Genomic DNA, 23,658 nt, shown 5'->3' with positions numbered 1-23,658 from the left:
GTGGGGACCAAGAGACTTAAAAGCCAATCACAGCCAGCAATTTCGAGCAAAAAGCTTGGCGGCTTATGATACCGAAAATAGTTAGCTTTGTTAGACGTTAGTCTCATTTAGCGCGTTGATAATGTACCTCGGAATGGAACATGCGAATACTTGGACATGTAAACATCTTACAAGACTACAAATGTATTCATTGATATTCATTGACGATAAATATAGCATTAACTCGCCACGCTTAAGCCTGGATCTCATCGCTACTAATGGATGTCGCAAAAGCATCAGCTAACTCCTTAATAACCACATCAACAAGCTGGCTAGCCGCAACACCAGGGATATCCCTATCACCAATGGCGTCTTTAACAACAACGACATCATATCCCAACTCAGCACCAGCCCGCGCTGTCGTGCTCACACAAACATGGGCCATGTACCCCACAAGGACGATCTTCTTGCCAACGTCACCCAAGCCTTCCAAGTAAGCAGCAAGATCCGTCTTTGCGAAAGAACTTGGATAATTCTTCTCGACGATCTTCTCGTTCGCCTTGGGACTGAGCTCCTCAAACTCCTGGGATAGCTCGGTGCCACTTGTGAAGACGGGTGCTCCGGGTGGTGTGACGTGCAGAACGTGCACGATGTTCTTGCCGCCGTGTGTGGACTTGCGGTACTTCTCAAGAACGGTGGATATGGCTTTGCGTGATTCGGCAACGTTGACTGTCTTTAGATGGCCGTTGGCATACTCATTTTGAGCGTCGATAATGATAAGTGTGGAGTCGTTGACTGATACTGTCGAAGGGGCGACTCCGATAAGCTCGCGGAACGACTTTACTGAGGCGGCCATAGTTGTGGTTGTCTCTGTAGTACGTGTGGAAAAGAGAAGCTGGTGTATAAATTGAAGAACAGTTGGTAGGCTTGTTGTAAAATCAAGAATGCTCCCTCAACAGGAAGATGGTCGAACGTATATATAGGGAATCGCCTCCAAGTGGGAGGTATGAATGAATTACAAAGTAGTTACTGGTGGGGAAACGCCAATTCTAAGACTAAACCTTTTGTGGTTGCATTACCCGCCAAGACTGTCGATGAACTTACCCCGCTAATTCTAAGACGAAATCTCTCGATTATGGTGGCGTTAACTCAATCGGGTATCTTAATCCGCCAAAACCCTCGAGAATGTTAGGAAGCAGTTGCTTTTCAGGGTCGAACGTACTGCGTATCTTGTTCCTATGGTTTTTAATCATAGGCTTTTTTGGCTTTATAATGATAGACTACAGCGGGTCTGCTGACGGCCTTTGGTTCTGTATTCTACGTTGAACTTGAGCTTCCCGAGTAGTGTACGACGTATTGTCGACCACAGAATCTTAAAGATCCGAGTAGCTGTAGTTATGGATTCTTAGAGATTCTTCATAACCCAGGCTCTTAGATAATCTTGACTAACTAAGCTACAGTGACTAACGAAGCACTCTCTAGGTCTTGTGTAAGCAGATCCAAACGGGAGGGAAGGGTTCTGTCCGTCCTTAAATATGAGAACGGCCCCGGTGGTGTTTGTGCGTCAAAATAAGTCCATCTAGTCTTCACTTCTTCTTCCCTCGTTTGCAATCATGCCTTCGTCACCGAAAACCAGTCTCATCTTCACCCACGTCACAACGGCCACGGCTATCTTGAAAATCGACGGCATCAACTTCCTCACCGATCCCTACTTTGGAGATGCCGGTACTTTCGAACAAGAGATTGATTGGTCCAAAGTACGACTGAAGGAAGACTTTGGACTAGACGAGGCTCCTCCACCCGTCCAGCTCTCGATTTCCAAGGCCCCAGCCATGAAGCTCCATGATCTGCCTCCGATCGACGCTGTCCTTCTCAGTCACGAAGACCACTATGACAACCTCGATCCCGAAGGCCGAAGGCTCCTCGATGGACGCCGTGTATTCACGACCATGGACGGGGCAAAGAACCTCCAGCCGCGACCAGCTGTTGTAGGCCTAAAGCCCTGGGAGACGGTGACCTCTATCATTGGTGGCAAAGAATTCCGCATCACCGGCACTCCTTGCAAACACTTCCCATTTGGAGAGGTCACCGGATTCATACTCGAGACGGATTCTTTCGGTATACACGAGGCAAGCGGCAAGCCGAACGCCATCTACTTCTCTGGAGATACAGTGTACATCGATGAATTGAAGAAGATCAAGGATCGCGTGCACGTTATGGCCGCCATTCTCAACCTGGGTAATGCTATGGTTGAATTCCCCATTGGCCCGATTCAGATCACCATGGATGGTAAGCAGGCAGTGCAGTTGGTTCGGGACATTGGCGCGGATGTCATGGTCCCTATGCATTTTGAGGAATGGGGACATTTTACTGAGCATGGCGAGGATCTGGTTAAGGTCTTTGAGGAGGCGGGTATCATGGATAGAGTCTGCTGGACCACCCCGGGTGTTCCTAAGACTGTGTATTAGACTTAGATTTAGACTTCAAATCTTTCAAGATCGTTTTTAAAAATAACAGTAGAGCTATCTGCGTGCAACTGGTGTTCCCGTCTCGCAAACCCAAGCCATTATAACAGCGCGCACAATTTTATTGCCCGAAGTTGCCTTCATGGAGATAGAGATCTGTTGAATGAACTAGCACTATCTTTCATGCCCTCTTCTCCTCATTTCTCCTGCTTCAATTCTGCTTTCGCTTTCTGGGCCATGAGAAACCTTGGTTAATGGGTAGGCATTCTATAGACATAGACTAGGCATATTAGACAAGCTTTGAGCGCATTGAACAATTATATCAGCATTATCGACATCCCAGCTTGTGAGTCTATATTTTTGCAAAGTGATTCTCGGAACTCTGAAGACGGACAGCGCCATTCGCCACTTTGCCGTAGGTTTTCTCCCAAATTGTCTACAAAACCCGCCAAGACATGCCTCCCGCTTGCTACCCCCTCCTTGTCAGGCTTGAGGGTGATATAGTGAGGAAAGAAGCAGCTTTGCGAAACGGGCGAAAAACGCCCGAGATTTCTACTTGATTGTTAATCAATTTACAAGCAGCTTAATAACATGCTTTTTGAGACTTTTCCTGTCCGGCTTCTTGGGTCGATGTAATGCGATTACTCGACACACCTGTCTGCTCTCTTCCTTGCTACCACTTAGGCTGGGCAGATTTTTTTTATAGATGAATGGCAAACATACGTAGCAATATACATAGATGAGTGTTCCTCGTTTTCAGAATTAATCCCATACATCTCAACCTTAAACCCAAGCCTAACCTCACCACCTGTGTTCCCTCAACATGCAGTAAGACCACCCATAAAACCCACCTCTACCCTAACACCCGTCCAGTTCCCACCCCGACCCCAAAGATTGCCATGCGTCTATCAAAAAAGCCAACGACGTCCGCGCCCGAGCATCCAAGCTCGCGGTGGTACCACCAGTCGAACAAGCCTTGATCAACGCACTCACCGCTCGCTTCTCACATACTATTCCTAACATCCCCAACGATCTAAGCCCCCTCCACCACGCCAACGCCGATGCTATGCTCTGACCCTCCCACCCTGGATGCAGCCGGTGCAATTGCTGCTAGAGCAGAATTGTGTTGGGGAGGCGGAGAGGCTGTTTATACAGGGTCTTGGGTCTGCCCAGGACTATTCTCGGCGGAGGGCGAGGATGGGGAAATGTATGGTGGGGGCTGTGTGGGTGTTATATGAATGCCTTGAGCGCGAGGAAGATGTGAGGGGGGCGCTGTTTATCCATGCTTCGAGGGATATTGGTTTGGCGTCTGCGGATGTTGTGGTGGGCGCTTCGTGCTTTTTGTCGGATGTCTGCGGTAGGGAGGGGTAGGTGGGGGGCGTGAATTGATAATATGAAAGGTGTAGCTAGACTGATTGGACTCATAGTCCTAGAACAAATGCGTAGGCCACGGCTTATAGATCACATCCACAACCTCACACATTCACCACACTTCCCCTTTAACAATCATCGTCAAAAAATTGGTAAGTCAACACATATTGCCATTTGCCGACCTCGCATCCGCTGCTAGGTCACATATATACTTTTCCGAATCTACAGCCAGATTCCCCCACTGCCATCGCTCCCACTTCCACTCCCACTCCATCGCATCCAAAAAAGTGCCTTCCCCGCACCTCCATCCCCACCCCTATCAATCAATCAATCCCATGATCCCGCACGGTCCCCTCCACCTCAACAACATCCAACCACAACCACAATCTAAAGCTATGTGCAAAAAAAAGAAGGTACAAAGAAGTGTAAGTTAACAGAAAGAAAAAAGGTCATATCGTCAGTCGGGTACCAACTAAATCATCGCCTTCACACTCAGCAGCAAACCGCATCAAAAACAAGGTCCAACACACACGCACACGCGGCATATGCAAATCAAGGACTAACACCCGGCGTGAACCCCGGGACAACACCAGGAGTGAAGCCAGGCACAACACCAGGTGTAAACCCCGGAACGACACCAGGGACAGACGGCAACGTTGCCGTAGCAGTGTTGGTGGAAGCGGTAGAAACTGAGCGCGTAGTGTCTACAGCAGTGATTACTGTAGTGGTAGTGGTTAGCGGATGACCGGGGACTGTAGAAGTAGTGAGGGTGGTGAGAGGGAAGGTAGGAGTAGTCGTCGTGTGCGAAGACAGCGGACTTGGAGGAGTAGTGCTTGAGGAGGAGGACGGGGGAGACGTTGATCGCGTCGTGGTAGTAGGTAGAGGAGAGCTTACGGCCAGAGCGAAGACGGCGATCGCGGCGCAGAAGTTATTGCGATTATCCTTGTCGAGCGCAGCGGACTGGCCATTGACGGTGACCATGTTGGTAGCAGCCTTAGTGCTGAGAGCGAGCATCTGGATATTGCTCGAGGACTCGATGGAGACCATGTTATCCTGGCAGCTGGCGGTGTCGAGGCAGACCTGGTCGTAGTTGTCGAAGAAGGAGTACAGGCCCGCGCCGTAGATGTAGACGTTGTTTGAGTTGCGGACGCGAACACCCCATGCCTTCTTGGTCCTGGAGGAGCCCTGGGTGAGGTCTGGGTCGCTGAAGGCTGGGTTGACGGTGAACGGGACGGAGGCGTCGGGGTTGGATTGGTAGTAGGGTGTCTCGGTCTGGATCAGACCCATGAAGACGTTGGCGGCGGCGTTGACCTGGTAGTTGTATAGGACGTTGTGCTCGCTGCTTGTGCCCCACAGCCAGACTGGGCCGGGGTTGGACTCGATGAGCACGCCGCGGCCGTTGTAGAGGTTGATCTGGTTATGGTCCGCGAGGTCGAGCTCGTGATCCGCGACCCAGAACCAGCAGTTCTCGACGTACACGGCGCCCTTGGCGGTGACGTGGAGGAGGAGGAATGCGGCGACGCACTCGGGCTTGGCGGGGGTGGTCTGCTGGGGGGTCTTGGAGCAGGTGTTGGACTGGAGCTTGGTCCCGGCGGAGCCGCCGATGCGGAAGTGCACGTCCCACAGACCGGAGGAGCCTTGGGAGGTCTGGCCGAGGTTCCACTCCATCAGGATCGCGCCGGGCTGGGGGCCGAGGGTCTGGAAGATGAGGTCGGAGATCTCGACGGCGCCGGATTCACCGGCGTTTCCAACCTTGAAAACTGGCTTGGGGTTGGCTTGGTCCTTGAAGAACGAGTCGCCACCAGCCATGATGAGGGGCCAGATTTCACCAGTGATGCGGATGTTGTTTGGTACGTTGACAGTCTTGGTGATGACATAGGCACCGTGGTCGAAGTAGACGACCTGGCCTGCGGTAGCGGAGTTGAAAATAGCCTGGATAGCAGCAGTATCATCAGTGACACCATCACCCTTGGCTCCCCTGTCCTTGACGGAGATGAACGAAGAGGTTGGGACATCGGCGTATTGAGGCTTGGACTTGACGAAGACTCTGCCATCAGCACCGACAAGGCCAGCGGGCTTGGAGGTGGAGTGGGTGGAACCCTGGACATCCTTTCCGGCGTTGACGGCCTTGTACTCGCGGCCCTGGACCCAGGAATCGATCTTTGCGTTTCCGGCAAGGAGGGTGGCCTGGGTGCCAGCGTTCTTAACGGCAACTGGGACGTTGGTAGTCATATCGACGTTCTCAATGATCAGGGTGCCGTTGGTGGCGCCCTCAGAAGTGTGGTAGACGGTTGTAATTCCGACAGGGGTGTTGCTGATCTTGGAGTCCATGACCACGACGGAGCCAACGGTCTGGGAAGAAGCACCGCCGTTGGCCATGTCAAGACCGATCTGGCAGTTGTTGATATCGAGTCCGTGGAAGGTCCATGCCCAGTTCCAGTTCATGAAGATGGCGGTCTGGCAGTTGTTGAACTTGAGGTTGCGGCTGGTGAACTGCTGGGATCCGAGGAAAGCACCGTACTTTCCACCGTTGAAGGTGAGGTCGGTCATGAAACCACCGGAGCCGTTGTCCATGAAGATTCCGACCTGGGCAAGGGCAGCGCCGCCATCGGTTCTCATGTTGAAAACGATGTTCTGGAGACTGGTGGCCTGGGCGACCTGCCAGTGGATACCAGCACCGACGTTGACGGGCATCGCGGTCAGGTCGATGACGAAGTTGCGGATCTGACGGAAGAAGTTGTTCTGGTTGGTGAACCAGTTGATGCCTCCATCAGCATATGGGTCTGCGTCAATGACGGCCATGCCGACGAAGCCAGCGGTGGCCTTCAAGGTTGGTGGTGCAGAAAGATCACCAATCATTTGGGTGTAGTAGTACTGGTTCAATGGCTTGCTGACCATGTAGGTTCCAGGGGGGAAGTAGATGAGAGCTGGGGTGACAGTCGAGGAGTCACAGCCCTGGCCGCAGCGGTTGCCAGTAGAGATAGCAGCGTTGATAGCAGCGGTGTCATCGGTGGTTCCATCTCCCTTGGCGCCGAAGTCCTTGACATTGCGGAAGATCTTGAAAGAGGAATCGCCGTATGCGACAGTGCCTTGGCGCTTGATATCTGACTGCCAGTATGAGGTAGCTCGTTTGGAAGGAGCGGCGGAGGTAGCTGGGAATGCTGTGACCATGAGCAATAGCAAGCTCATGACCGCCAGCAGGCGATGCATGGTTAACGCCATTATGGGCGTTGGGGGAAGTAAATATGTAAGTAGCAATGTGGGGTAAAGCGTATGTTTTCTGAGAGAATTGTAAGTATGATGCTGGATATATAACAAATTCCGATAGGGGCGCAAACAAAAGGATCTTACAGTAGACTCTTCTAGGAAGGGCAGCAGCAGACCTGAGGGTCTAAGGAAGTGAACAATGGGCGAGAGACCAGCGCTTGCTTACATTGTGAAAAAAGAAGCGGATATACTCAGGTACTTATATAGAGAAGGAGGGATGAAGGTGAGGTGCCTGCTCACAACCTACCCACCTTTCCGCGCCAGGTAGCCCATTGTCAGGCATTCACACCCATTCACACCATATTGAGACCATGGGGGGGGGGAGGTGGACCCACCCATTCACGCGTATTGACGCCGAACCGCCACAGATCTATGAATGGCCGACACTTGACCACTCTGGGCCAGACCAGGTGCTGTGGATGTCTTGGGTTCGGACTTGAATAGAGTGCGGTGGAGGAGCAAAGGGAGCAAGGGCTGGCATAGAGTGGCATGGGAGTAGACGCTACCGTGATCTAGGAAGGCGCGAATGGCAGGACGAGGGCCATCAGCAGCACACTTCGGCGGCGATCCGTAGCTTCGGAGGATAAGAGCACTTGGCACCGGACGCATTGTTCAAGACATTTTGAGCCATGCAGGCCACCCTGAAGTTCCACCCTGTCGCACGGGATGAGGTAGATGAGGTAGTGGCGGCTTGGAAGTACAGCACGGGGTGAGGAGTAGTGGTGAGTAGTGGCGGACAGTTGTGGATGGAAAGTCGGAAACAAACGAAACAGAAACAAATCCCATCGGAGGAGTTGGTTCGATTGGGGGTTGGCTTCTCTGTTCCCCGGTCAAGGCGGTCGAGATTAAGGAGGCGCTCTCATGCTTCAGAAATAGGAGCTACCTGGACCAACCTGGACCAACCTGGGAACCCCAGTGATGAAGAGCCGGGGGGTGGGGACTGGGGGGGACGGGGGGGGATCGGAGGAGGCTTGAAAAGAGACTTTGTGGAGGTGGAGGTACTTTCTGTTAGTGTCAAGGGACCTTTTTTTCCAGCGGCAGTGCAGTGCATCAGTATACATTTCTTCGGCGCCGAACTTTCTTTTGTTAGGGTGATAGGAGCGGTATTAGAAGCGGAATACCGGTATAGCCCAGCCAGAGCCACTCAGCCATGAACACACGCGCGTATTTACGCAGCACAGCGGCACAGCAGCACAGCAGCATCACAACAACAGCACAACCGCCCTGCCATCACCCGTAACCTTATTGTCGGGGGCCAACAAGACGACCACTACCAACAACCACAACAAAGGGCGATGAGGTGAAACTGTAGGGGAGTGTACTTTGCTGTAGTGCTGAGTCTACTGGAGTGTACACACACAAAAAGAAAGGCGCGTGGCTCGGGTCATTAGGGTGCTACTGGTAGATTTACAACGGATACCAGTGAGACCTGACTAGCATTAGTGTGGTGGTGATGGTATTAATGTGAGTGGTGTGAGTGAGTGTCAATGTGTCAAGTGCCAGTGGGAGTGGTTGGTGGAGAATGAGCGAGCCGACGCGCTTTCCTCTTTGTAGTGGAGTTTAGTGGATTGTAGTGGACTGTTAGTGGACTGTTAGTGGATTAACGTAATGGATCCTAGGTCAGGCACAGAACCGTTTATTGGCGATCTGATTGGTTTAGGCGAGTGCTACTCTACAGTACCACGTCTCACTGCCGATGAACCGTGCATACATGCAACTTTACTCTACTCTACTCTACTCTACTCTCATCGTTTATCGCATCCATCGCGTCCCCATCCTATCCCACATCCCTCCCCATCCTATCCAACTCCCTCCTTCCCCCCCCCCCCTCCCACATCCATCCATCCATCCCACTCCCACACACTACCCACCATCATCACCCCTCCCCGCATTGAACATCCCTCCTGTCATACTTCCCACCCCTCTACCCCCGTCCATCCCCCTCATCCTTCTCCCGCAACCTTGAAACCTTGTTCTTGTTCACAAATGCCACCGAGAAGGAATGCATACCAGCAACTCATTCGGTCCGCTTTAACAAGCTAATAACCCATCTACACTCCCCACCGCCGCCAAACTACCCAAAATCCCCAGAACCCTCACTCCACAATATCGCCGTCGCCGTCGCCGGCGCGCATATCTTAATATCTGCCAGAAAATATGCATAACATCACCAGATTGCTTTCCCTCTCCTCCTCCGCGTCCGAGGTGAGTCCGAGCCGAGCAAGAGACTCGCGGACTCGCGGACTCCATTACCAACTTGCAAATTCCCATCGAAGAACCCTACCTGCCTTCACCTGCATCGCGGGAACACCGCCCGAACGCGGGGAATAGCGGGCCGCCAAGGGTGCCGCGCGAGCGTGTGCAGAGCAGAGGACAGGTGAGGGTGGGCAAAAGGCGCAGGTGAGGGGAGTTCACGATCAGATGGGCTGCACAGCGTGAAGGTCATCGGCCCTTTTCACATGTGTTGACCACGACGACGGCGGCGACCCCAACGATGTCTTGTCCGCCCACACGCTACCCAGAGGGCAGGTCAGTCAGTCAGTCACAGCAGAATAGAACAGCGTGCGTGTGCCGAGAATCCGCAGTGGAGTTGATTGAGTTTATTTGTGTGTGTCCCCAAAACTTTGTTTCTGGGAAGAACGTGTCGTTTCTTCTTTTTCTGGGGTGGGTTGCGTAGTGCATTGCATGTTCTGCATTGCATGGCAAGGGTGTGGTCGGTGACGATGACGCTGATGCTGATGCTGACGAGTGAACGGCTCGTTTACCGTACTTACACTTTACTTTACTTACTCGACTTCCTTACCCTACTCTACTCGAGGAACTATGCGCGAGTAGACTACGTTTCATCGATTCGCGCGATCAGGCGCCGACTCGCTCCGCACGCACCGAAACACCGTTTCACGAAACATCACGCGTTTCAAAGCGCCTACGTAGTTGTGCATAGTTGGCGCCGTGTTGGCGCCAAACTTGTTGCCTTCGTCAGACACACGTTCGTTTGTTCAGAGGTGTTCGTCTGATTAGAAAGGACTTGCTGTTAAGCCCTTGAAAATCCACTGATGTGAGACCGCGGCGGCGAAAGGACTGAGCTGAGAGCTTCGTTCTTGATACAGCGTGTATATCCATGCGTTTCACCACGTGATATCTATTTTTGTCGCACCCAAAAATATGTATGAGGGAAAGTAGAGGACTGGGGAAAATGCAATGCTTCATTCATACAATTAACAAGCTTATAGATTTGACTTCATCATCGGTTAAAGCATCTCTCATCCAAGTTGTCACGTGTCCATGTGTAACTGCGTGGCTAGGAACTGGTCACCCGGACACTCCCTCACAGCAGCCCTCTCACACTCACATCTACGGGCCTTTTTGTCATACAAGACATCATTTCCCACATCTGATCTTGAGAAATGCGGGAAGGCAAGCAAGCAAGCAAAGCAGCTGACACCGCCATTCTGCGACCCCCTCTGCGACCTCTTCTGCAACCCCCATGAGAGATTCCCAGAGACAACATGGGGTTTACCATGGATCTCTATGACGGTATTTTCTTCAGGGTGGGAACCTACATCAAGTATGTCTAAGACCAGACAGAGACGATGATTACGAATATGAGCGTCATCAAACGAGCGACATGCATATCCCGCCCACCCAACCCACCCAGCGACCCATTGAATCGCTCAGGGTGATCTATCTATCATGTAAGTCAAAAATGGCGTTCTAGAAGCTCTACAATCCGCATTCCACGATACTCCCGAATCTGGAGTATTTCTGCAGCCGCACTGCTCGATTTCTCGTAATCTTGTGCTACAACCATCTCATCTCATCTCATCTCGACAACCAACAACGGCGCACAGCCCCATCATAACAGACGGTGTTGGTGGAATGTAAACCCCCCCACCGCCGTCGTCGTTATTCCCGCAGCGAGCGTTGGGAGTGATACAAGATACAGCAACTCCGAAGGGAACTCGTTACCACCGATCCCATCCGCCGCCGTCCGCCGCCGCGCTGTTCGCTGCAAGATGGGTAGGGACATGAGTTCGTTTCGTTTGCTCTCCTCCCCCCCCCGCCGATCTCACTCCGGGCATGTCCGATCCGAGCTAGTCAGTCGTTACACGATGCGCGACGGGAACCACGCGACGGGAACCATACCATGGCGAGATGATGCGAGCTGCGGTCGTTATATTTGCTGTGGATGTATATTTGCTGTGGAGAGGCGATATATGGTTCTCCGTGGTGCCGTTAAGCGGAGCCGCGGTCCTTTTGATGGGGCGAGGCGGATGGGTGCACGGCGCACGGTTGGAGGGGAGGGGTGATATGTTATTTGTCTGTTCCTGTGTTCGCGGGACAGGAGGGGGGAAGAGAGGGGGAACGGGTGATGCGGTTGATGCGTCGGGGGTTACAAGGTGGGGAGTTGGTAGCCGGATATTGAGGCTCTTGGTTATGTAGGTGATTTATCTTTTGCTGTGTTGAAAAATACAGTTTGGGAGTTTTCGTCATTTTTTACAGTATCCCTAATCTATTCTCTACCAACTTTCTCCTTCCATCTTTCCCATCTCCCATCTCCCTTCAATCTTTTCAAAAAAAAAAAAAAAAAACCCCTCCCTCCCTTACTTCATCTCCCCGGCGTCTACTCCTCCCACTCCCTACCAACACACACACACCCCCCAACAGCCGCTTATCCGCGAAGAATTTACCCGTGCAGAATATGCAAGTCATACCATACCCATCGTTTGCATGCAAGGCAAGGCACGCACGCTCGCAGCAAGCAACCTTCCCCACTCCACGCTGCATCTTCCCGTCGACACGTTTGCTATATCAATATCAACCTTGGTACGGCTCCCCCCCTTCCCATCGGAGCCGCTCCCCGTAGCCGCACGGAAAGGGCAGTTGGACCATAAGCTGGCCCCAGCCCAGTCCGCCAAGCGGGCTACTCACCAATATGATGCCTTGCACGGGCTAAGCTGGAGGTGGTCGATACTGGATTAATCGAGCCTTGCTTGAGGACTTGGTCTGAGCGCTAGTGCCAGGAGAGATATTGAACAGAGGATGGCTAGGCCTGTATCCGTTTCTCTTCCCGTCTTCAATAACTGCCCCACCACCGCCGCCGCCGCCGCTGCGGAGGAGGAGAAGTAGAGGGAGGGGGGTTAGTCGATCTTCCCCCCGAACGACCGTTGAGGCTCCTCGACCCGCTGCAGTTGGCGGGGATAGGGGTGGTATGTGTAGACCCTTTCTTGGAAGTTTACAAGGGCGAATCCGGGTTGGTTAGCTATGCAAAGGGGGGGTGGGATGGGGGAGGGTCTTTTTCCCTGAAGATATTCCCGTTATGAGACATCTGATGGGGTAGGTAAGGGTGTGATGACTCTCAACCTTTTTTTCATTTTCATCCCGTTTTGGGGATACAAGGCCGAGGTGGAATTTTTTTTTTCTCTCATTTACTCCTGCCGTACTACTCTGGAATAGAAATATATGATTCTTCATATACCCTAAGAATATTTATCTTCATATGCACGCACTTCCCGCCGTCCCAGAATCTCTCATCCATATCCATATCCACCCCGTTACCGGAACCGTTCCCCTTCCTTCTGCCTCTACGCGCGTCTCCACTCCTGCGGACTATTCTCAGCCACCACCTCATAATCCGCAGATGTTGAATCCATGGTAAGTGAACGCATCCATCTCACCTTGACGGGCTGTGACATGGGGCCTTTTGGCGGTCTGAGAGCGTGTCTGACGCGGTTGTGTGTGTAGGTGCGGATAGCTGTTTGAGTGAGGGGGATCTTGAATCATCTGAGGAGCTATGTATGCAAGAAGAGGCAGGATTCCATAATACAGATCTAGCATCGTCGCGACGGCATACACCTCCACCGCCGCGGAAGATTGGATGGTGCATCAATCACTCCCCCTGGAAAACCGCAGAAACTTCGATGCCCTCATCCTCCCTCGCATCTGCACCGCATCGCCCTACCTTCTCCACCGCCCTTCTCACCCTCCCTCCTACCTTCCTTCCGCAACATCCTAAGACAGGAACGGGCGGTGAAGCACAACCACAATGCATATCAACCTACACCCCCATCCGCCCTGTCCTTTGTCTCTTCGCGGGGCCCCCTACAGAATCGTGCCGCGACAACAACAGCGTGGTGGCCTTGTTGAGATGACGGGGAGTGAGTTTAATTCTTTGTCTGGGTCTGGGGGAGGAGGTGCGCACTCTGTGCCGACTGGTTTGGTTGTGGATAACAGTGATTGGGATACCACTTCCACAGGGCTTGAGGGACCTTTTCAGGACGGTGGTGGTGGTGGTGTTGGGTATTCGGTATGTGATTATGCTTACTCTATACGAAATGATAGCCGCATACTGACGTTTCCAGAATCACCCTCATCCATTTCTCACCGCGGCGTATACTCCCTTCCTTACCGAGAACAGCGCGGCAAACGCTGCGGCGCGGGGGTTTGAAACACAACCGCAGCAGCAGCGGTTTAGCACGCAAATGCTTTCATACAACACGACGGCGGCGGGAAAATTCGTTTCGAAGCCCGCACCACCACCGCCGCCACCATCACTGTCGTCGGCGTCGGGATTTCAACTTTCCCAGGCGCAGGGGAACGAGTACTGGACTTCAATGTCTGCCATCACGACGACGACAGGGGGGGATCAAATTATTAATAACTGGAAAATGGATTATAATAACAGCAATAACGGCTTATCAGATTTTGGTCGCCAATGCACGTATGACGAGTTCATCCCTCTACCTCTGCAGACGGGGGTAGGGAGGCCATCTTCTTTCGGACTGGGCGAGGATGGTCAGTCACCTGAGACGCTGCATTTCAGCCCAAACGATGAGGGACAGGGAGGATACGGTGAGAAAATCTGGGGGGATGCACTGAAATGTCATGGGCAGAACTTACCTTCGCACCACGGACTACCGTATACGTTTTTCGACGACAGCAGCACCGCGAATATTCCCTCCGCTGGCGCCTTCCCGCCTTGGACGGATACACCGGGCTTAGACACCATAGCACCCAAGGCCCTCACACTAAGCTCATCATCCATTTCCTTCTCCGGATCCTCGAGCTCAGACTGTGGATCCCTAGACTCGGTATCAACGCACGACGGACCCTTCCACTCCACCACCGAGATCCAAAGCATTCAAGAGGTCTTAAAACAGGAGGCAAACCAAGAGGTGACAGTGAGGCATAAATTACCCACAAGGCCCCTGAGGCAGTACGTCACCATCGCTCCCAGCCTCGAACGAACCAGACAGGTAGTTTCGACGAGGGCGACTACTTCCAAGGAGACCAAGGTATGCCCCTCCTCCCCCCTCTTCCCCACCACCACCACCAACTCACTCCCCCCCCAGGCCTCCCGCCCCTCCCCCGCACCCCCCCTCAACCCCCCCGCCCCGACCCCACACCCCCAAACCCGGAGCACCAAAGACGCCTTCCTCATCACCTCCAAACGAGCCGGGATGTCCTACCGCGCAATCCGCCAAGCCGGTAACTTCAGCGAAGCCGAATCCACCCTTCGCGGTCGCTACCGCACGCTGACGAAGCAGAAGGAGGAGAGGGTCAGGAAGCCGGAGTGGACGGAGGGGGATGTGAGATTGTTGAGGGAGGGGGTGGAGAGGTTTAGCTGCGGGAAGGGGAGAGGGAGGGGGAGGGGGAAGACGCCGTGGAAGAGGGTGGCGGAGTTTATTGAGGGGAATGGGGGGAGTTATCGGTTTGGGAATGCTACTTGTAGGAAGATGTGGGATCGGTTGGGGGGGGAAGAGGAGGGTTAGTTGGGGGGGTGACGGGGAGGGGGAAGGGGAAAGGGATTGGGGAAGGGGCGGTGGGGGGGGTAGAATTAGATAATTAGATGGGTAGGCTGGTTGATAATAGTTGTTTTTTATTTTGGGGGAAAAGGTGATGTTCTTCTATGCTTGTGGGAGAGCGTGCATATTCAGAGAGCAACGTAGTAATCAGATGCCTTTCCGGTTTCTACTCCATAGAGCTGTATTATTAAATTTGGCCGATGGGATTGGTGGGATATAAATTAAATGTCTTCGCCTATTATCTTGCCTCACTGGTGCAGTAGTCTAACGCGGTATGTTGTTTCGATGTTGTTGTTTTGTCTATAAACCTGTTGGGGGAAACCGGCAATCCCATATGATACGCTGCGCTTTTATGCTCAAAATGACAAGTTTTCCCTGAGGGATTGTCAAGCTCCCCGGTTGGTCCACGAGTTGATCGACTCATGGCGTCAGCCCTATGTCTCGCTTTCAGCTTGGTCTATAAACGCCCGATTCTTCGGGGTTCTGAGGTTTCCCCTCTACAAATAGCATACGTATGCTCGTAGATTAGTTAGCAATTCAATTGATTATATTACTCTATTTTACTTCGAGCTCATTCCACGCTCTCAATACCTTTTATCATCTACGGGCAAACATTCATATTATTCGCACCTCTACTACAATTTCCAAAAATGTCGGCATTTCAAAGTACGGCATCCCCCCCTCCTCCCCCCCCACTCTTCCCGTGGCGTTGGTTCCCGAAGCTAAAGGGCTCCCTCCCGCAACTAGAGGCTAACCAGACGTCTTATAGGTTACGTCGATACCAGGTTTGCGATCTAACGATTTGGAGACGAGGAGAACATGTTACTGACGATATGTAAGCCTTGTTGGATCTAGCCACTTAGATAAAGCCGCCATCACCAACGCATCTGGTGAAGCCATTTGGGCTATCACACCCGGGTTTGCTGTATATCTGCTTGCCCCGTCCTGCTTCTTGTATCTCGTTCGCTCGTCGCCATCACGAACTATGGAATGTTTTGTTGTATCCATTCATATGGAGATGGTGGCAAGGCACCTCTTCCCCCTCCCAAAGAGACTCAAAAACAACTACAATGCTTCATATTGATATACAACCAAGAAGAGATATATCATGAGCGTCATGAGCGCGTTACTAATATTCATTTTAATAGATCCAACAAGCCGAGCTGCAGAAGATTGCCGCAGCCCTTTGAGGCGGCGAGGCAGCAGACAAGGCGTGCGCTGAGGGAATTTACGTCGCCGGCGAGCGATTCGATGTTTCCAAGGCCGATGGACGTTTTTATGGACGAAAAGTAGGATTTGCCCTCCATCAACTATCTTTATTCTGTTTTTGAAATTGAAATCTTTGTGGTCGAATAGTTCGGGGATATGCAAGAGCTGACTGGGGTTGCAATATAGGACAAGGAGGGAATAGTCATCGTCAAGACTAAACAGGGAATTGTGATTGGCCATTACGGCGATGGGGTCAAACCTGTAGATGCAAATTACGCTGTTGAGAGTGTGGTCAACCACATGGTTCAGAGCGGCTATTAAATATCTCGAGCTAAAGGTTGTGGGATATGGATGGATTAGTTGCGAGATTGAGGGAGGGGAAGATTTGCGAACCCCCGATGAGGAGTATACTAGGTCGCAGAGCAGACATTTGGAAACTCTTGGGGGCAATTATGACATTTTAGTTATCGTAATTTGAATGAAATATATTTTACATAAAAGCACGTTATATGCGGTATTGTTACAATTCATTCTATACATCATCAACAGTCTCCAAACAGACCAACGCCCCTCACATAACTCCACCCTTCTAACCAGTATGAAAAGCCAAACCCGAGAAAATCCAACCCGCAATCTGGAAGAGAGAAAACCACGAGCCAGCCGCGGCTATTACTTCCTAAACGCCGTGTTAGCAAAACATTCTCCACAAAAGCAAGAAGACAGAGTGCAATTCACCTCCCACTTCATCTCCACGCCCAGCCGAGAGTTCTGTCTATCGAAACTCGGGAACTGGAGAAAGAGACTAATATGACACGGCGCTGTACTCCCTGTTGATGTGGCGCCACAGTTGACTCCAGCAGCTGGGATGGTCGATACGGAAAGCTTATAATCATATGCGGGCGATGTATTTGGTGCCTGTCTGCGGTTGAGACCGAGGTTGATGGCTGTCAAGCCGTTGGCGTTGATTAGGACCATGCGGGTGTATCCGTTTTCGAGAGCAGATGCCAGGTCTAATGTTGGATCGTAGATGGCGATCCATAAGCTTGGCGACAAGAGCATCGATGAGTCGCTGAGGGCTTTTGAGGAGTCATCTGTTTCGTTACGGTTAGCCGTAATCGTTTGATATGACGGGGGTTTTGGTACGACTTGCAATTGAAAAAAGCCTGCGCTATCATCTGTGTTGTTGGGACTTTGGACATCATAGACGAATTCGACGTCAGTGTCAGGGCGCGATAGCTTGTATTGTGCCATTGAAAATCCGTGACTTTCTCGTCCCAGCTCCCGGCACATTGGCAGGGTGTTACTCCTGGCTCCACATCACTGCAATCGGGCGCACTTTCGTCGTACCAGCCCAGAAAGCATTTCCCTGGCACGGATACATCGAGGTTTGCTTGGGAAGTCCAGTCCGCGCGCTGGAAGAGGGTGAGGGAAGGGAAGTACACGCTTTCCTGATAAGATGTGAGTGTGACTGGCCGTAGATTAAACTGTAGTATGGGGATACACGTACAACAGTGTCCTGGTCTGAGATTATGACGCTTTTGGTGCGGTTCGGATACCAAAGCTTATAGTAGAGCCACGGGAGAACCAGTGCGGAGATGGTCAATGTAAGGACGGTGTTACCAAGATTATAGTTATACTGATGTCCCCTCAGAAACTTTTTGGGTAATTTGGCAATTCTGTCGGCACATGGGATGTTTTTGTCTGTGATATTTGTCAATAGTTAGCGTGCGCGTGTCTAGAAACTGGCGGGTTGATGAGAGTTACCAAAGCCAAATAATAACAGGACGAGAACGAGAAAGAACGGCACCCAGATGCATACAATGGCAGTCCGAGTAACAGGGGTTGCCCAATTGAATAATACCACAGTAGGCACTATCCATGCGACCCAACTCAAAGTCAACCACAGAACGCCCCTAGGCGGGGGAAATATTACCGGCGCTGTATGTGACGGCGCTGATGGAGAAGAATATAACTGCGTCCATGGAGAAGACTGTGACAGCGGTCCTAGCTGGTAGATAGGCATTTTTTATAAAAAAACAAAATGACTGAACGAGGCCACAGAACTGATTTATAAAGTGGGCATGTGAGATTAAGAGAGCTGCAAAATCTACCATCCAAAGGGTGAGTGAGATCACCTTGTTTGTATATTCGAGATGTGCGTGTCTATAGAGACTAAATCAACTTCGTTGAAAATTCAGATTCCCAACTCCGAGGGCAGCTAACGTCTACGGTTAATTTGGTAGGTGTGCTTGCTCGACTGATGTCTGGTGGATTGTCCGCTGGGCTGAACCGGTGAGTATCGTTGAAGGGCCAGATCTCAAATTAGGAGGCGTGCTGCTGGCAGCTGGCGGCTACGTCTGGTTTGGTAGACAGACGCGTGGTGGGTATTCTTATGGGCTAAACCGGTGAGCATCGTCCACATCCCAAATTCCGAGGAGCGCCGGCGGCTGCAGCTGGTTTGGTAGGTGTGCTTCTTAGATAGATGTCTGGTAAGTACGCCGCTGGGCCGAACCGGTGAGCATTTCTGCGAATCAGTTTTACCATTTTACTTAAGAGGCGTTTTTGTGTAGCGAGTGCTGCCTCCTAATGGATACCAAAAAGGATGCGGACGGGAACCTGCATAAAGCTAAGATGGAACATGTCGAATCGGGAAAGTTTGTGTCTAATTTTATTCCGTAGAACCAGCGCGTGGACCTTTCCGATTATTTTGTACGGCTCTATTTCCTTCCCGATGTCTCAGATCGAGGTATATCCTGGATTGAACCGAGCAACCAGCAGTTTTATGAAAGCAATACCACAAGGCTGGCGCTTAGTTTCTGATGATGAATTGTATAAACGCAACGATAGATCCAGTCCTGCCGATCTTCTCGCAAGTGATAAACAAAACACACTTATCCACATCGTGGCTGTTTCCATCACCATTCTCTCCATATTACCTTGCACGCTAAAATGAGGCCCTCTCTCTTCATCGCCATCTACTTGACATCAGTAGCGCAGGTTGCGCTCTGTCAAAAGGTCTACATCAATCAAGTCCCCGAATACTCCCAACTACCTGCGTGTGCTGAGGTTCCCCTGAGCACAATTGTTCGGAATATGGTTTCGGGCTGTGGCGACAACCACCAGACAACATCATACGGCTGCTTCTGCGTCTCCAGTTCTGCAAAATTCGACAGGGTTATCGGCACCGCCGTGGCGTCGCGCTGCACTGATAGCCCTCAAGAGGCTGCCGCGAGTGCCCTTTCTGTCTTTGACAACTACTGTCACCTCTTGTCAGTGCCAGCTGGTATGTTTATTCGTGTCGACCCTTGGCAGTGGGGAAGCCGTTGCTAATCATAATGTTTTCCTGCAATATAGACAACACGGCGACTGCAACAGCGCCTGCAACTGGAACTACACAGGGCCCAACAATCGTGGTCAATTCATCAGTGACATGGCAGACTTATACGCCTGTCAGGACACAGGCGCCAATCCCGTCTTTGTCTGCAGCGGCGTCGAATCGGACCAACATACTTGCGGTGTTGGCAGAAATTGTCTGTATTGGGATGTTGTTCAATCTTCTTATGTGAGATGTGGTCAATGGATGAGATGGTCGGTGGATGAGATGATCGATGGATTGGATGGCTGATGGATTGGATGGTTGACGGATGAGAATAGTTTTTCATTGTACTTGTTTGTGTTTCTGTTTGTGTTTCTGCTTGTATTTATATTGCATTGTATAGGGATTTATGTGTACGAATATATTATTTTATTCTATTCTCAAATTTCTGCTTTGTCCCATGTGAACAATTTCATTCTGGCTTCAACTTAAAAATAATTAGACGAGGAGGTTAGTTGATAATAATTGTTTGATTCCGGGGAAAAGACCTTGCAATTAAATATTTGTTGACAGGTTTTAGCTAGCCTAGGACGTTCAATATGCATATCAAAAAATATAAATAAATAATGATTGAAAGAGCTAAAAATACCCCGCGAACATGTCCGGCCCCAGCCTTATCCATGTCGCACTATAATAACAACCCCACAATATACAGTTGACGTACGCCGGTCTTCGTACCGGCCCACTCGCGGTACGAGAGCCACTAGTAACATCGAAAGGGGGTGAGCTGGCTCCGATCAAACCTACAACTCTGGAAAGCACGGACCTGACCTGTCAAAATAGAGTTCTCAAGCTATGTTTACATGAATTACGCCGAGATCACTTCATGATAATCTCTCATGCGGGGGCCCATGCGGGGTCGTCGGTGGTAAAGACCCTTCAGTGGAAAGATCGTCTTTGACCCGATTTTACGAGAGATGTCTCATGAGTCGCTGAGGTGCACTCGCCACAGTTGAAGGAATGCCAGATGCTACATCTTGACTAGAATAGGGCCACTCTAGGTAGAGACTGACAAATCTCGGCTGGAGTTAGGATATGGTCGACGATGGTTTGCCTATCTTGTAATTGTTGAACGCTCTTCGGTTTCAACTGTGCCGAAGGAGAGGCCCGGCTGTCAAAGAGTCTTTCCTGCTCTGATCCCCTTGAACTATTCCTCCTTGGAATGCAGTCCAGACGAGGAATAATTGCGGGTGATCAGTTCCCCCAGGGTATAATCGAATAAAGCCTGGACGTCGATCATAGACCTGGTCGCGCCATGCAGGTATTTCCTTGACTATATAAGAAAAGGCCACGTCCATGATGAGCGAGGTATAGATCTCAACATTTTGACGTGAATCGTACAATCCCGAAGTCTGCTTCAAGATGCTTTCTGCATTGAAGATGCTTCTTCTCTTGTGGTTGTCAGTAAGCTCTTTCGGTGCCAATGCTGAGCCTGCAGCAGCGTCAGCTGTAGACAAAGTGACATCAAATGCTCTATATCTCAACCCGAAACTGCCCGTATCTGCAAGAGTCAAAGATCTCCTGTCTCGAATGAACTATCTGGAACAACTCGCTCAGACCAGAAGCTATGGTGGAGTCTTGGGCTACGAGGCGTCATATAACTACACTTTTTTGGAGACTTTGAATGCACCTTATGGGGGGTCATCAGCTTGTAAGACTATTTCTCGCATGATAAGACCTCATGATTACTAACACGTTGGGATTAGCATTCGGGACTTATTCTACAAACTGCTATCTATCTGCAAAGGTTATGAGTGCCGTCATTGCCAATACAACCAAACTCAATCGATTTCACATTCCAGTGATCACTGTTGGAGATTCGGTCAATGGACCAACACTTTGGAACACTACATTATTTCTGGCGTCTCTAAGCATGTCCTCTTCATGGAATATTCCACTATTCTCCGAGGTCGTCAATGCGATTTCACTTGAAAACCGCGTGCTTGGTGTGCGATGGGTCTATAGTCCTGAGCTTGATCTAGCACGGGAACCAAAGTTCGGGCGTGTGGGAGAGATGTATGGCGAGGTAAGTATCGAGATCAATACATGTCTGTTTGTATACATAAACTAATCTACCACTATTTTTCAGGATCCTTACTTGGTTTCACGGTTTGGAGTGGCGCACGTTAAAAACATGCAAGCCCCAGATGCCAATGGAACTCTCCGTGTTGCAACCACTATAAAACACTTTATCTATGGAAGCAGCACAGCAGGTATCAACCTCGCTCCTATGGTTGGTGGTATCAACGACTTCTATAATATATACTCAGTACCTTTCCAAGCTGTTATTAAAGAGGCGAATCCAGCTGCTCTAATGCCATCCTACTCATCTTACGATGGCGTCCCAATGACATCAAACGTCGCATACACCAATCTTTTCTTGAGAGATGAGCTAGGATGGGATGGAGTTGCCACCTCAGACGACTCAGCAATGTCTTTCCTCCATGATCTCCATAAAACCGCCAAGGATATCCAAACAGCCGGCATACAGGCATTGGAGGCGAGCATCGGCCACGAGATTGGCGGGACATCAAGCTTCGGAACACTAGCAACGCTTGGAAATGATCCTAGAGTTGCCAGCCTCGTTAAGACTGCTGCCCGTCGTATGTTGACTCTGAAGTTCAAAACCGGGCTGTTTGAGAACCCTCTTCCGGACTTGGCGCAAATCAACGGCAAAGTACGATCCCCAGCTCATCTACCACTCAACCTCAATATATCCAAAGAGTCGATGGTTCTCCTGAAAAATGATGGCATCCTGCCCATCAAAACCACTGGAAACCTCTTGTCCAAAGTTGCGGTCATTGGCCCCCTTGCGACATATATCAACGCCGGGTCATATGCAGCCGATGACTATCTCATAGGCAGCGCTGTTTTACGTGGAATTGAGGGTATTGCAAAAGAAGTTACGTTTTCAAGGGGCTGCTTTGTCAACAATGATACGAATGTCGATGCAATGATAGCAGATGCCGTGAAAACTGCCGAGGCTGCGGAGTTGGTGGTCCTAGTCCTTAGATCATCATCTTCTAATCTCGATAATATTGGCGACGTTCGTACTGATGGGGAGTTCTATGACCATGCTGATCTTGGTTTCCCTGGACCTCAGCTTCAACTGCACAAAGCTATTGCAGCGACTGGTGTGCCTATTATTGTCATCATTAGTGGAGGGCAGGCCGTTGAAATGGAATACGCTGTTGCGAACTCCAATGTCATTATCCACACATTCTTGCAAGGCGACTTAGGAGGCGAAGCAGTGGCATCGTTGATTACTGGGGCGACAAATCCAAGTGGCAAGCTGACTGTCTCTATACCAAAGTATTCTGGGGCCACGCCTATATACTACAACTATTTGCCAACAAATCGCAAGGCTGGAATATGTACGCCCACTGACTGGCAATGGCCAGTACTCAACAGCACAGCACGATACCCCTTTGGCTTTGGACTGAGTTACACAACCTTCAGCTACTCAAACGTTCAGGTGTCGAATTACACAAGCACCTCAGGCAATATCGTCGTCAGCACCACAGTCAAAAACACTGGAAGCGTTGCCGGACAAGAAGTCGTACAGGTTTATTTTGGACAGGCATTTCTGGTAATTGAACGACCTATCAAGAATCTCATTCGGTTCACGAAGATCAATCTTGAGCCAGGCGCCTCTCAGCAAGTCTCCTTCACGATTCCCGTAGAAGAACTGGGCTACTACGTCAATGGAAAGAAGCACGTCGATGCAGACACTTACACTTTCTGGGTTGGCTCGAGCTCTGATGATGCGGATCTACAATCCAAGCTTTCTTTGCAAGCACACCATGCATTGTGAAAAAGTACGATGTGGCATTCAGCCTGCCTCTGGTATGTCTGACTTGTGCGTTTTAGCCGCACTATTTAAGTTACGATAGAAGCAAGTTTGAATTTCAACCAGATTGGACAGAGGCGAATCAAACATTTGGAAATACTGCGCAGCATAATGATTGAGCTACAATGTCAAAAAAGGGCAGCAATAGAAGCGCCAGCTTGAATATTATGTGTGAGAACTTTATAAATGGGTGGATAAATGGTAGTGCCAGTGAAACTATTCATGTTTTGCTAAAAGCTTGAATGGTAGCTATATAACTGCTCACAACTTAACTCTTGCATTTCTACTCTCCCATTGAGGCCCCAACGTAGACAGGGACATCATTAGTCGTCACGC

The 23,658-nt window shown here is 50.7% G+C and overlaps 7 protein-coding genes across 7 annotated transcripts; 4 read left to right on the top strand and 3 right to left on the bottom strand.

Annotated features, from left to right (window-relative positions):
- Positions 1 to 169: 169 nt before the first annotated feature.
- On the bottom strand, positions 170 to 992 carry VE01_02094 (uncharacterized protein). Its single transcript, XM_018271605.2, has one exon. It carries the CDS (start codon positions 833 to 835, stop codon positions 233 to 235), a length of 603 nt encoding a protein of 200 aa, XP_018133380.1. The 5' UTR covers positions 836 to 992; the 3' UTR covers positions 170 to 232.
- A 117-nt stretch (positions 993 to 1,109) lies between these two features.
- On the top strand, positions 1,110 to 2,447 carry VE01_02093 (uncharacterized protein; the record flags this gene model as incomplete). Its single annotated transcript, XM_018271604.2, has 1 exon — positions 1,110 to 2,447. Exon 1 carries the CDS (start codon positions 1,593 to 1,595, stop codon positions 2,445 to 2,447), a length of 855 nt encoding a protein of 284 aa, XP_018133379.1. The 5' UTR covers positions 1,110 to 1,592.
- Positions 2,448 to 4,483: 2,036 nt separating this feature from the next.
- Positions 4,484 to 7,240, bottom strand: VE01_02092 (uncharacterized protein). The gene is made up of 3 exons (XM_059463411.1): positions 7,167 to 7,240; positions 4,710 to 7,095; positions 4,484 to 4,534 (listed from the first exon to the last, which is right to left on the bottom strand). Exons 2-3 carry the CDS (start codon positions 7,035 to 7,037, stop codon positions 4,532 to 4,534), a joined length of 2,331 nt encoding a protein of 776 aa, XP_059319968.1. The 5' UTR covers positions 7,038 to 7,095; positions 7,167 to 7,240; the 3' UTR covers positions 4,484 to 4,531.
- Positions 7,241 to 13,230: 5,990 nt separating this feature from the next.
- Positions 13,231 to 16,180, top strand: VE01_02091 (uncharacterized protein; the record flags this gene model as incomplete). Its single annotated transcript, XM_018271602.1, has 6 exons — positions 13,231 to 13,389; positions 13,445 to 14,377; positions 14,435 to 14,849; positions 15,657 to 15,672; positions 15,728 to 15,805; positions 16,036 to 16,180. The coding sequence occupies 6 exons, from the start codon at positions 13,231 to 13,233 to the stop codon at positions 16,178 to 16,180; spliced, it is 1,746 nt and encodes a 581-aa protein (XP_018133377.1).
- A 505-nt stretch (positions 16,181 to 16,685) lies between these two features.
- Positions 16,686 to 17,347, bottom strand: VE01_02090 (uncharacterized protein; the record flags this gene model as incomplete). Its single annotated transcript, XM_018271601.1, has 2 exons — positions 16,686 to 16,772; positions 16,832 to 17,347. The coding sequence occupies 2 exons, from the start codon at positions 17,345 to 17,347 to the stop codon at positions 16,686 to 16,688; spliced, it is 603 nt and encodes a 200-aa protein (XP_018133376.1).
- A 1,698-nt stretch (positions 17,348 to 19,045) lies between these two features.
- On the top strand, positions 19,046 to 19,662 carry VE01_02089 (uncharacterized protein; the record flags this gene model as incomplete). The annotated part of the gene is made up of 2 exons (XM_018271600.1): positions 19,046 to 19,379; positions 19,451 to 19,662. 2 exons carry the CDS (start codon positions 19,046 to 19,048, stop codon positions 19,660 to 19,662), a joined length of 546 nt encoding a protein of 181 aa, XP_018133519.1.
- A 1,172-nt stretch (positions 19,663 to 20,834) lies between these two features.
- On the top strand, positions 20,835 to 23,513 carry VE01_02088 (uncharacterized protein; the record flags this gene model as incomplete). The annotated part of the gene is made up of 3 exons (XM_018271599.2): positions 20,835 to 21,123; positions 21,179 to 21,498; positions 21,562 to 23,513. The coding sequence occupies 3 exons, from the start codon at positions 20,835 to 20,837 to the stop codon at positions 23,284 to 23,286; spliced, it is 2,334 nt and encodes a 777-aa protein (XP_018133520.1). The 3' UTR covers positions 23,287 to 23,513.
- Between the last annotated feature and the right edge of the window lie 145 nt (positions 23,514 to 23,658).

Source organism: Pseudogymnoascus verrucosus (genome assembly GCF_001662655.1).
Source record: "Pseudogymnoascus verrucosus strain UAMH 10579 unplaced genomic scaffold scaffold_6, whole genome shotgun sequence".
Lineage (NCBI taxonomy): Eukaryota > Fungi > Ascomycota > Leotiomycetes > Thelebolales > Thelebolaceae > Pseudogymnoascus > Pseudogymnoascus verrucosus.
This window is presented reverse-complemented; position numbering and strand designations above follow the sequence as displayed.

What these genes read in the sequence shown, in the direction of transcription:
- VE01_02092 (XM_059463411.1), bottom strand. Translation starts at nt 7,037, where the DNA reads ATGGCGTTAACCATGCATCGCCTGCTGGCGGTCATGAGCTTGCTATTG.
- VE01_02094 (XM_018271605.2), bottom strand. Translation starts at nt 835, where the DNA reads ATGGCCGCCTCAGTAAAGTCGTTCCGCGAGCTTATCGGAGTCGCCCCT.